Source organism: Montipora capricornis, chromosome 6, assembly GCF_036669925.1.
Source record: "Montipora capricornis isolate CH-2021 chromosome 6, ASM3666992v2, whole genome shotgun sequence".
NCBI classification, from domain to species: domain Eukaryota; kingdom Metazoa; phylum Cnidaria; class Anthozoa; order Scleractinia; family Acroporidae; genus Montipora; species Montipora capricornis.
Genome location: NC_090888.1, coordinates 19206935 through 19219658, shown reverse-complemented (window position 1 = coordinate 19219658; position 12724 = coordinate 19206935). Strand labels below are relative to the sequence as shown.

The window sequence follows — 12724 nt, the reverse complement described above, 5'->3', positions numbered from 1 at the left end:
AGACGCCAAAGTCACCTCAATGGACATGTACAAGTACAAGGAAAGGTTACGTTTATAGAAACGTTGGCCGTGTAGCACTTATATCCTAAACAAAGTTAACTGAATGGACGTACATGTCCATTGCCGTGACTTTGGCGTCTTCAGTTCCCACGGCCTGCTCAGCCTGCTCCCGTCTGAGAACTAAGATTTTTTTCATCTGGGAAACTTAAGAAGAAAAGAAGCGTCAGTATCAAAGCTTGAGTAGGTCAACACCCTGGCGGGTGAAGAAGAAGGCAAAAGAAGGCCCTGGCAAAAGAAGGCCGAAAAAATCCTAGCCTCCTTCGATCCGTTTTTAGGCTCGTCCCGGGAGGGACGAGCCTAAAAACGGCTGCGAAGGAGGCTAGGATTTTTTCGACAAAGTTAACTGAATAGAGGGTAATGTGAAGTGCTAGATTTCTATCCCATATGAACCATGTGAGCGTTAGCCCTACTGATGGAAATGGGCCCACACAAGGACAGAGAAAAACTCTGACCAGGGTGGGAATTGAACCCACGACCCTCGGGCTCCACCTCAGCCGCTCTACCGACTGAGCTACAAGGTCAGTCGACGGGAGCAGGCCGTGGGAACTGAAGACGCCAAAGTCACCTCAATGGACATGTACAAGTACAAGGAAAGGTTACGTTTATAGAAACGTTGGCCGTGTAGCACTTATATCCTAAACAAAGTTAACTGAATGGACGTACATGTCCATTGCCGTGACTTTGGCGTCTTCAGTTCCCACGGCCTGCTCAGCCTGCTCCCGTCTGACCTTGTAGCTCAGTCGGTAGAGCGGCGGAGATCTAGCCCGAGGGTCGTGGGTTCAATTCCCACCCTGGTCAGAGTTTTTCTCTGTCCTTGTGTGGGCCCATTTCCATCAGTAGGGCTAACGCTCACATGGTTCATATGGGATAGAAATCTAGCACTTCACATTACCCTCTATTCAGTTAACTTTGTTTAGGATATAAGTGCTACATGGCCAACGTTTGTATAAACGTAACCTTTCCTTGTACTTGTACATGTCCATTGCCGTGACTTTGGCGTCTTCAGTTCCCACGGCCTGCTCCCGTCTGACCTTGTAGCTCAGTCGGTAGAGCGGCGGAGATCTAACCCAAGGGTCGTGGGTTCAATTCCCACCCTGGTCAGAGTTTTTCTCTGTCCTTGTGTGGGCCCATTTCCATCAGTAGGGCTAACGCTCACATGGTTCATATGGGATAGAAATCTAGCACTTCACATTACCCTCTATTCAGTTAACTTTGTTTAGGATATAAGTGCTACACGGCCAACGTTTCTATAAACGTAACCTTTCCTTGTACTTGTACATGTCCATTGAGGTGACTTTGGCGTCTTCAGTTCCCACGGCCTGCTCCCGTCGACTGACCTTGTAGCTCAGTCGGTAGAGCGGCGGAGATCTAGCCCGAGGGTCGTGGGTTCAATTCCCACCCTGGTCAGAGTTTTTCTCTGTCCTTGTGTGGGCCCATTTCCATCAGTAGGGCTAACGCTCACATGGTTCATATGGGATAGAAATCTAGCACTTCACATTACCCTCTATTCAGTTAACTTTGTTTAGGATATAAGTGCTACACGGCCAACGTTTCTATAAACGTAACCTTTCCTTGTAGGATTTTTTCGGCCTTCTTTTGCAAGTGCTTAAGCTGCTCAACTTACTGCGATGATATTTTCAACTTCATTTCATTCTAATCCGAATTTCAAAAGTACGAAACTTCATCATCGCCAGATGTGCAGGAATTCGGGGATCCAGTAAATGTGAGGCTTTGGAATCCGGAATCCAGAATTCACGGATTTCGATGGAATCCAGGATCTATTTCGATGGAACCCGTGAGCTTGGAATCCGGAATCCACGACTCGGGGAACGGAATCCACCGTTCGAGATCCGGAATCCCATGGACTGGGGATCTGGAATCTGAGGGCCACCTGGATTCCTTTACATATAGGGCGATCATATAGGGCACTTTAAGCTTGAGCGGACCTTTGGTTATCAGTCCTTAAAATATATCTAAAGAATTCTGATATCTGATATGTGTAACAACTATATGTAATCCGGCATTGTGAGCTTTTCTTTCACTTCACTTCACTTTAATGATAAGTGCAACCTACAAATTTGAATATATATGCACAGCGCATGAGAAATTATATTTCCTTGACTAGGACCTCGAAAGCGGCGATGTCCAACTTAGAATTTACTGCAAAAGAAGGTAATCTATATATTCGACAGCCTAATTGCTCTAGGCAAAAAATTAAATTTGAAAATATTAGTTCTGCCAAAAGGAACGTTAAAGTGTTTATTATGCATATGACGGGAATGTCTTGAGGGTTGGGATAGATTGTTTGTTGAAATGTTCGCCAGTTGGTTAAGTCCTTGGTAGAAAAGACATAAGGTGGCTGCATCTCTGTGGTCTCTTAGGGGTTTCCAGTCCAGTTTCGATAGGTGACGTGTAATTGTTCCCTCTTCAGCAGGCCAAACCATCCTGACGTTTAAAAGACCGTTTTAATGAACACCGCCGCACTTTAGATAACGCTAACACCAAATCCAAACCTACCACAGTCGCAGAACATTTCCTCTCCTCTCCCCACAGCATCTCTAAGGACATACAATTAATTCCTATCGAAAAAATATTTTCTAACAGAGACTCCATCCGTAAGGCCAGGGAAGCTTTTTTTTAATTTCAAAAGGCAGGACAATTGATCCCAACGGTCTTAATATCCGCGAAGAAACGTATTAGATTTCAGTTTATTATTTCATCTCCTTTAGGCCAGCCGAAATATAGTACACCACAAAAATCAAATATACGTTGTATCAGCTCTTGCTTAACATATTTAGTTTCTCAACTTGTAATTACGCCGATCAGATCAAGCCATTGATCCAACGTACACCGACGGGAAGATTGTCCACGGTTGCTTTCTTCAAAACTCTAGTGTTGCAATGTTCCATTGAGTGTGCGCCTTGAGTTTCCCTGCTGGCAGAGGTTTGGTTTTTTTTCTTTTTTTTTTTTTTTTTGCATTGTACAGGAAAAGAGACGTCTGCCATGGGTCGAAACTCTCTGTTACCCAACCGCCGTCCACAACCTAGGACGGGACTCTTCAAACCGCATGCCTCACGATATGTTTGCTGCCCCCACCTGATAAAAGGGTCCGCTCAGTCAGATCAGATACTACAAAGAGTGTTATGGGGAATGTGAAAATAGAGAATAAACCATTTTACAGATGTAGCTAAGTTACCTGGCCTAAGAATGGAAGCGAGGCTGCTGGTGACCCTGTTTTGATACGAACGTTCATGCTTTTGTAATGTTAATACGGGCTAATTAGAAATTACAACAACACAATTTACATTATAAAAGCAGTGGGGGCTATATCAATACAAGGTCACCGGCAGCCTCGCAACCATTCACAGGCTAGGTCGCTGAGCAAACAGCTGTAAAATGGCCTATTGTCAGCAAACTACTCCCGCAAAACATTAATAACTACATTGCACGATGAATTGCATCACAGGAAAGGAGACACTACAAGCAGCAACTAACGAGCGTTTTCCTTTTATAAAACTCAGAATGTCTTTATTCCTTTCGATATTTATTTTATATTATTCTTTATTGTGAGAATGGTGTAATTAACTAGCAAAGAGCGATTTGGAGGTAAAACTTGGATTGAAGTTAATAAGGAAACTCGGGATAAAGCATTTAGCAACAATTATCTCCATGAACGATGGAAAAGAGATGGTCAATACACACGTTAGGCTCGAATTCCAGCCGTTTTGGAAGTGCGGTTAATAGCCTCCTCCCATCGAACGGCTAGATCACTGATCCGCACTCGTTTGTCCGTCATGTAGTACCCGTCGCAATTGCATTTTGTATTCACCCAATTGTATTTTGTATTTGGCAGGCAGGCGACTTTCTGATTGGGAGAAAATACAATTGGCTGGACCTGTGATAAAGCTGTGGTGTGCGCGGAGTAACGCGGGCGCACATAACGGCTGGTCAGTCGAGCCTATATACATGTAGGCAACGAGGCGTTCGGAGCTAACTTGGATAAAACCATCTTCATATCCTACATGAGCGCATGGAACGATTGTTGATTAAATTTTGAAAATTCTGGACGTTATTATGCTTGGAAATTTCGCTACTCAACGCGATTGGAAACAATTGATGCGATCGTACAATATGAGCTGCCAACCGAGATGAAAGGCGCAATATTCCAAGTCGAAATTTTAACAAAACTAAAGACACTAGGCTCGATTTCCGCAGATCATTCAGGTTCGGTTTTTCGGGGGTGTGCTGTGCAGGCTCATTTTCCGAAACGGCGGGTGATAATACAGCCTATAAAAACACTTGGCGGAAATTTGGTTCCCAGACCCTTCGCTGACACAGTGCAACGAAAAGCAAATTATTTTTACCAGATATATGGTTGTGAACATCGGTTTTTAGGGAAACGTTTGAAGCACAGAAAGTAAACTTCCTTATTCTTGGCCGCGGGTAGTTTTGACTGAAAGGGAAAGCACTCGACTCTGGATGCTGTCATCGGACAGAAGCGCCTGTGCTTAATTAACGACTTTCCAAGGCTCGAATACCAGCAGCTGTTTCGAGAAAGAAGCCGGCGCTCGCGAGGAACCAGACCAGATAGTTGCGGAAATGACTGTCCTTGTGGTGGACCTCAGAATACCCAGCCGCCATTTCTTAAAACCCTTTAAAACAAGTAAGAAACGATGTTTGTTCTGCACAAAAGCGAAGCAATTGTCCTAAAATTCGTCGTGTAAGTAGCCAGCATAATTGGCCATGCTACTTCCCGTAAATAGCTGATAGTTCATCAGCATTTCTTTCTCTGACATGTAACCGTCGCGGTCTCGATCCGCCATTGTTATAAGATATTTCGCTTCGCTGATAGCGCGCTGTTCGTGTGTTGGATCCAGGTACTTTGCCAACTCTTCTTGTGTGACTACACCGTCGCCGTTTTCGTCCATTGAAGCAAATTCTTCCTCGCGCCTAAGAGGAAAATCACAGGAGATTCACCAGTCATACTCGACTAAGTCACAGACAGGATGAAGGGTTTTAGTTTCACAATCATCATCATCGTTTATTAGCCTTGATATTTAAAAGAATTTTAGAGTACAGTATGTTGTTTGGCGAGGCGACCTCAAGAAACCACCAAGGCTACAAAAGAGGCCACCTCGACATCACAATATGATAAGAAATAAGGGCTGCGAAGGTGTGCGCGAAGGGTAATTCATCAAGTGAAGCCATGATCCTCGCAGTTATGATAAATCAGAAAATATTTTCATTAAAAACTCTAGTACTTTTTGTTCTTAAAGATAGGACGGCCTGACCACTTTGCCATAGATACAGGAAGAAAATTCCAGTTTGTTGGTCCTTGGTAAAGAATTATGAATTTCTTGATGTTAGTACGACAGGAATGCACTCGATAATTTACTGGCTGTCCTTGTGTCATATCTTCGAATTTGACTGTATGCCGTAAACAGATAGAGAAAGAGTGGAGGCAGAAGATCACTGTGGAAGCCAAACACAAATTTAGCAATTTCAAGCGTATTAGCTTAAAAAATATCTAAAATTCCTAATTACCCACGCAGACTTTGGCCCGAGGGGGAAACCTCGAAGCCCCCGCGTAAAAAGGGTAAATGTATCAATTGGTAGATATTGTAGGGGCAATCAATCTCGATTTCCTCGACCGGGGGCACAAGGTGGTATCGGTATTGATAAAACGGGCGCGCAAGTGGTATTGGTATTGTTCTACACGACCAAGGTGTTTTAGGAGTCACGAAGTAGAAACTCGCAAGGAGGAACTTAAGTGTGCATATGCTATTCGGGTTAGCGATTGAAAAGTCAAACTTTGAATCAGATCTGATGCAAATCGAGTTGCCTGGTTCAGAACCTGATTTTTTTCCGGACACAAATCAGAAACAGGGGCGACATCTTGAGTACATAATTTAAACGTATCTCAAATGCCTTTCATACTATCTTCGGCGGGAGCAGATGTAGTAAAAACTAATACTAGTGTAGAGAATAGGGGAGCAGTATATGCTCGATAGTCTGAATTTGTAAGGGCCGATTTACACGGTACGACTTTGTCGCATGCGACAACGGCTTACGACAGGCCCACGACATGATTTACGATTGTCGTGTACGTCAGAAAAAATGTCGTAGCATTTTAAAACATGTTTTAAAACGATGCGACAATCGTAAGTCATGTCGTAGACCTGTCGTGAGCTTGTCGCATGCGACAAAATCGTATCGTGTAAATCGGCCCTAAGATAGTAAAGATAGTTTCTAAAGAAACTGTGGTGCAGCGTCGGTGGGGAACTGAAACACAGAAATGGATTTATCGACTGAATTGATATGGTAAATTGATTTAAATAGATAAATTTGAAAGCTGGTCTTTCGTCAGAACGTTAGCCTTTGGCTCACACGAACGCTACCGCTCGAAACGCCAGCTTTCAAATTTCTCTACGGTGGTCACTTTACCATATCAACTCAGTTGATATACCCATTTCTGTAAGTCACAGACTGGTCAACTAGGTTGAGCCCTAAATTAAGGTAGAAAAAAGGCCATAGGTATATCAACGAATGTAACAAGCAAAACATTGGCACTGGCGTGAGAGCACTCGCCTTGTGCGTCAATTTGACACTTTAACCAGTAACAGTTTTCACTACATCTGTCCCCGCCTGAAATAATACAATCGGATCACTGATTATTGCCCCCGCAGGGTTTTGGCCCGGCCCACAGGCCAAAACCCGAGGAGGCAACCTAGAAGCCTCCGCGCAAAAAGGGGCAATATGTAAATTGGTAGATGTTGCGGAGGGAAAAGCAATCTCGATTAGCTCAACCGAGCGCGCAAGGTGGTATCGGTATTGCTCACCGAGTTCGCGAGGGGTTCTGGGTAACTTAAGTCACGAGCAGAAAGTCACAAGAAGCATCGATATCGAAGAGCAGTTCAGCATAGTGATTGAAGGTGAGTAATTTTCGAATACTTGCAGTGATTCGTTTTATTTTGAAAATCAAAGATTATAGTATCTGGTTAGAAAATCGTATAGCCTGGGTCAGAAATTTTTCAGATTTCTTAGGCACAAATCAGAAACAGGGACGACAAACTCGGCCCACAAACTGCTAGACGCAACCTCAGCTCAGAAAGCAATTACATGAAAAATCGATTTCTGACACAGGCAAATATAGATTACTTCATGGTTGGTGAATGCGTACGATTTTTATTCACGAGTTGTGAAGGATCGCGTAAACGAACGAGTGAGCGAAGCGAACGAGTGAGTTTAACGATCCTTCACAACTTTTCACTAGTGAAAATAACGATATAGCCAATCAGAGCGTCGATACGTCGTTTTTCACTAGTGAAAAAAAATCGTATGACCAATCAGCTGGCTTCTCTAGCGCAAAGAGACTATTTTTATCTCGATCCTTTTTGGAGTGTTAATCTCGGTACGTATATAATAATATGATTTTCTATATGATACACTATGATTTTCAGAGTAAAAGGAATCGCCGTAAATATTCGAAAATTACTCACCTTCAATCGCTATGCCGAACCTTCGATATCGAGGCTCCTTGTGGCTTGCTGCCTCGTAACTCAAGTTACCCAGAACACCTCGCGAACTCGCTGAACAATACCTATACCACCTTGCGCGCCCTGTTGAGCAAAGCCGGCTGTGAAAGGGTTAATCAATAGTTGTCGATGGCGTTACGATGTCACGTTACACAGGGAATTGTGATACCCGAAAAGGGCAAGGAAAGTTGCGGGACGTTCGACGCACCGGCCCTGGAATACAGGGAATCATGATTTTCCGGCCCTTCGGAGTAGTTTCCGAAATTAGACTAGTAGTTGCAAACAATTACCAAGACAACAAAACAAAAGAAAACAAAGCAAAACTCTGCGAATGTGTGTAGTTCACGAAATAGGCGAAAGGTCGTAATTCTCTAATAATAACGGTCATGGGTAATGTGCACTTCAGAAAGCTGACGTTCTGGTTGCTTGGCAAGGGGCGAAGGAAAGAAAAAGGAAATCAGAGTCGCACGCAGGATTGAACCTACGACCTCCAAAACGTCTGTACTCTCGACGCGGAACGAACGAAGCACGGCCTCTTCAAGAAAGAATATACTCTACCTTAACTAGCATGCCAGTGCGCCGTAACTCGCAAATAATTGACAGTTCATGGATGGCAGAAACAACCGGGTGCCTTTAATAGACAAATTTAAACCGTACTCACTCTTTGACGTATTCTTGGTCACTATCGGCTTCTTCCGGTGAGTCGACTTCCCCAGGAGGCAGACGAATAAACTCGTTCTTTGTTAGCACCTACGGATAGTAGGAATGAACATCAACATCAACTGGGCGTTTTCGCTTGACCAAAAGTCCTTGTTCATAGTAAAAACCCGGAAAGTTCAGTTTCCGGGTTATGATAATAACAAACGTTTAAATGGAAAGGTACCGCAAGTACAAATCAGGGCTGTCATAAGGGGCCGTTGCCCGTAATACCTCTTACGGCTGAGCCCAGTCGTCAATTTTACGGGTGATGGTTGCTGCAGAATGAATATTCATGGCGCAAAGCAAATTGAAATTTATCTATAAACATTCAGATTCTAAAGAAAATACAATTACTGCCTTGTGTTGTCTGTCTTCCTGATTCTTAGACGTGTTTTTGGTAAAAATCCAAACATTTTCTGTAAAAACCTTTGGAGAACAGCCCCGATCGATCGTTGTTGGATTCCTACGCCATTTTCAGCTACAAAATCAATATCAATGCACCGTAGTTGATATAAATGGGATTCCGCTGACCATCTTTCACGGTTCTGTGATGCACGACCATTTCCACACGGTTAGTAAATATTTTTATTCAATGTGAAGTTTATCTTTTTGCCCTGTTTTATTTTCATCAATTTTTGATTGATTGCACCTCAGAGGGCTGGTAAATGCATTTCCGAGGGACTAATTTGAAGAATTTTCTGAGGGAGCCCATGTATTTACATGTACATGTTACGTGTGAAATATCATGTGTTACATTGTACACCTGCTTCAAAACTTAATGACAACCCTGCAAATGGATTGTTATCTGGAGTTGGGACGGTTGCTCCAAACCAGGTGATCCTCCGAAACGTAGGGGCAAACCACGATAGCCAAAGTTTGGAAATGCCACATGGAAACCATTTCATCCCATTCTTTTGGTGAAATTTGCGGATTTTTCCCAGCCAATAGCAAACATCCCTCATAGGGCGTTTCCTTTTCCCTTTTTTTACCTTACAAAGTTTGGTGATCGCCAAAAAAGGAAGCATTGCGCACTCTCAGCCAATTAGAGGCAGGATCATAGTGACTTGGTTGTACATGTTTTTTCTGCACTCTGCACTATAGCTCAAGTGCCTCACTTACATGTACGTGTACGTGTAGACTGATGATTAGTCGTTTGTTGTGATTAGATGGGTGGGGTATGTACTTTGACTTCAGTCTTTCGACTCTTCTGCCTCATTTTCTGAGCGAGTGACACTGCCAACATCCCTCTTTTCAGAATGAAGAAAGCTTATTTGCATAAACAGAGCCTCGGACAGGGTTGCTTTTGAAAAGGTCCAAAAACCAATTGCCTTCTTTGAGCTGAGGGTTTCATGGAGACTCCATAGTAAGCTGCAAAGCCAGCCGAGAGCGAAATGGACCGAGATCTCACCCAATTCCCCTCGTGAATTCCCCTGAAGCGCTTCCTCGAAAAAAAAAAAAAATTCATATTTTCACTTTACACAAATGTACATGTACCTTATCCTGGCTGACATCAAAGGTCATGATCATATCATCCACCAAGTCTTTAATGCTCTGAGGGTTGTTCTCAGGGTGCAGAACGTAAAGAAACTCCATTTCGCCAAGTCGATCATCTAAGTCCATGTCTCCTCGGCGAAACTTGTTGTACTGTTGTGCCATAGGCTCCATGGGGTTACCAAGGTCGTCTGGAAAAGGAAGGAAAATCATTTGGTGATTTGCAAAGGGTATTTAGGGGGCAATGTCAAGGATTTGTTTCTAACTTCTTAAATTCCTCTTCTAATTCAGCGCAAAATTCAACAGGCGACCATTATTATTATTATTATTATTATTATTATTATTATTATTATTATTATTATTATTAAATATTATTATTATTATTATTATTATTATTTATTATTATTATTATTACTATCATTATTTTTATTTTTTTTTTTTTTACAGCTATCAATAAATTCAGACTAATGGTTGGCAGATCATTAAAAAGACAATCCCCAAAACGTTATAAACCCTTGTCAATCACATCATGCCTTTGATGTGGTACTCCAACGTTATGGCTGATTTGCAAAATTTAATAGAAGGTATACAGAATAACGACAAGCAGCAACATGCAAAGGTATTAGCCACGATAAAAAATACCATAATACTCTTTGTTTGTCCAACCAAAATTTTGCATAAGCATTGTTTTTATTTTCTCTTGGGACTTAACAATGGTCCCAAGAGAAACTGGAAACATTGCTTATGCAAAATTTTGGAGGGGCAAACAAAGAATATTATGGTATTTTTGATAGTGCCTAATTGATAATCAAAACTTTTTGGGACAGAAGACATTCATAAACTACAGTCTGATGAGTGCGAACATGTCTCTAGTGCTTATTCTTGTGCCACTATTGTAAACTAGCCCAGAGATAAGGGGTAATTTTGCGTTTTATGCATTCAAATCCTAAGATACAGATTTTCCTTAGGCTAATGCCTGGTGATTTTGCTGGTTAATAGGGCATCAAATAAGGTGGAGAGGGTTAAAGGAGCTGCAGCAGCTCTATTTCCCTTCCAGCTTCGGTAAATGAGACAACATACAACATATGGAAACAATCCACTTCCAAACATCTACTCCTAAAAAAGGTCATACATGTATCTTCAAACACATTCAAGAAAGACTGCGTTGTTCATCAGTTGTGTGAAATAATGCATTGTATCATATGGTGTAGTGTGGCCAAGTATTCTGCAATGGCCTTCAGCCTTGTATAAATCTGTTTATGATTTTTCAAACTATGGGATTGCTTCCGAGACAAATGCAAAAATTGAATAACGAGAATTTAAATCAAATTTAATTTAATCAACTAAAAAAAAAAAACTCAAACATTTTCGGGGACAGCTATTCTTAGAGTTATTTTCATAGAGTTATGTCATAGAGTTGGAGTTAAGTTTCCAAAATCCTGAATTCACGATTTTGGACTGCCAAAATCCTGAATTCAAGATTTTGGAATTCAAGATTTGACTTCCAAAATCTTGAATTCAGGATTTTGGCAGTCGTTAACTCTAACTCTAAGTCATAACTCTACTGAAATAACTCTATTGATAGTTAACCTCAACATTTTCCTACTAGCAGAGGCCTGTTTTCTTTTTGTGTTTGCTTGACTGATGAGTATGGGAAAAGACACCTCTTCCATGTGTTGAAACTCATTTTGATCCACCCGCCATCCACAACCTTGGATGACACTCCACATGCCCCTTGATATGTTTGTCAAATGTGACTTGACTCTGCTGTGTCCTGCACATTCCTTTACAGTAAGTCCGCTGTTGTTAAGGGAGCCCACACAACATGAAAAATTACTTAAGGATTCGGTAGCTAAGTAAATGCTGTGCATGTTCAACACAGTGCGTTCATCGACCCATAGCAGGGGTCTCTTTTCCCGTACTTGTCAGCTCGGCAAAAGCACAAGAAAAGACACCTCTGCTAGCAGGGAAGCCTAATAATTTTTAGTATAAATACACAGGTGATTATACAAAATCGTGCGCTCTCATTGGCTCGCTATTTCGGATTATCAGCCGATAATCACCTCGACGGACAAAATGGCTGCCAGTAGTCGTTTTGCCACTGTAAGTGAAGATGATTTCGCGTTGAAATGTTTTTTTTCTCTTTTTTGAAATAATCACCTGTGTATTTATACTAAAACAATTATTCGCCTCAGGCTCAGTGATTATCGGTGAATATTCACCTCGACTTTGTCTCGGTGAATAATTGTTAAATATTCAAGATTACAAAATAACAAATTACAATGTGATGCACTGACCAATAAGTTTAAGAATATGTCCTCTTATTATATCGCAAGGAATTCTCACGCTAAATGGAGCACTCAGATTTCCTGGTTTTCAGTCGGGATTCTACAGTACAGACCATTACCATGGAAACAGTCCATTTCCATAATTTTTTTTTAAAGCAGAATTATGTTTTCATCAAAACAGTACAATTATAGCAAGCAGAATTTATTTTTACAGGTAAAAGGTTACTATTCAATGTTCACTGATGGAAAACAAAGATTATGAACATTCACTAAGAGGAGAAGTGTCAGGTTGATTGCTCCAAGAAAAAAATGCTACATGTACCTATACATGTATATAACAACTTACTAAGCTCACTGGCTCGGAACTGTGCTGGGGAATATTGGCCCTTGGTCGTTGTTTGAACGGACCGAGCTGGCCAATAATTCCCAGTACGACCATTGCGCTGGGTTAGTAAGAGGTTATTATTCTTCTCAACATTTACCCTTTCACCCTTGAGCAAGCCTCGATATTGCCAAGTAATATCATCTGGCATTAGACACAAGAAAATCTCTTAAGTGACACTCGTACAGCTGACTGGGTCTAGAGGGGACAAAGTGCGTAAGGGAATACAGGCAAAAAGTGTCCCCTACCTTTATTCCTCACGTAAACAT

The 12724-nt window shown here is 41.8% G+C and overlaps 1 protein-coding gene across 1 annotated transcript in view; it reads right to left on the bottom strand.

Annotated features, from left to right (window-relative positions):
• Positions 1-3560: 3560 nt before the first annotated feature.
• LOC138051718 (45 kDa calcium-binding protein-like) overlaps positions 3561-12724 on the bottom strand; it is an 11394-nt gene continuing 2230 nt past the window's right edge. Inside the window, exons 2-4 of the mRNA XM_068897976.1 lie at positions 9789-9976; positions 8257-8345; positions 3561-5010 (exon numbers count right to left, since the gene is read on the bottom strand). Coding sequence (XP_068754077.1) covers positions 4767-5010; positions 8257-8345; positions 9789-9976 — 521 coding nt within the window. The 3' untranslated portion in view covers positions 3561-4766. The remainder of the gene's footprint in view (positions 5011-8256; positions 8346-9788; positions 9977-12724) is intronic.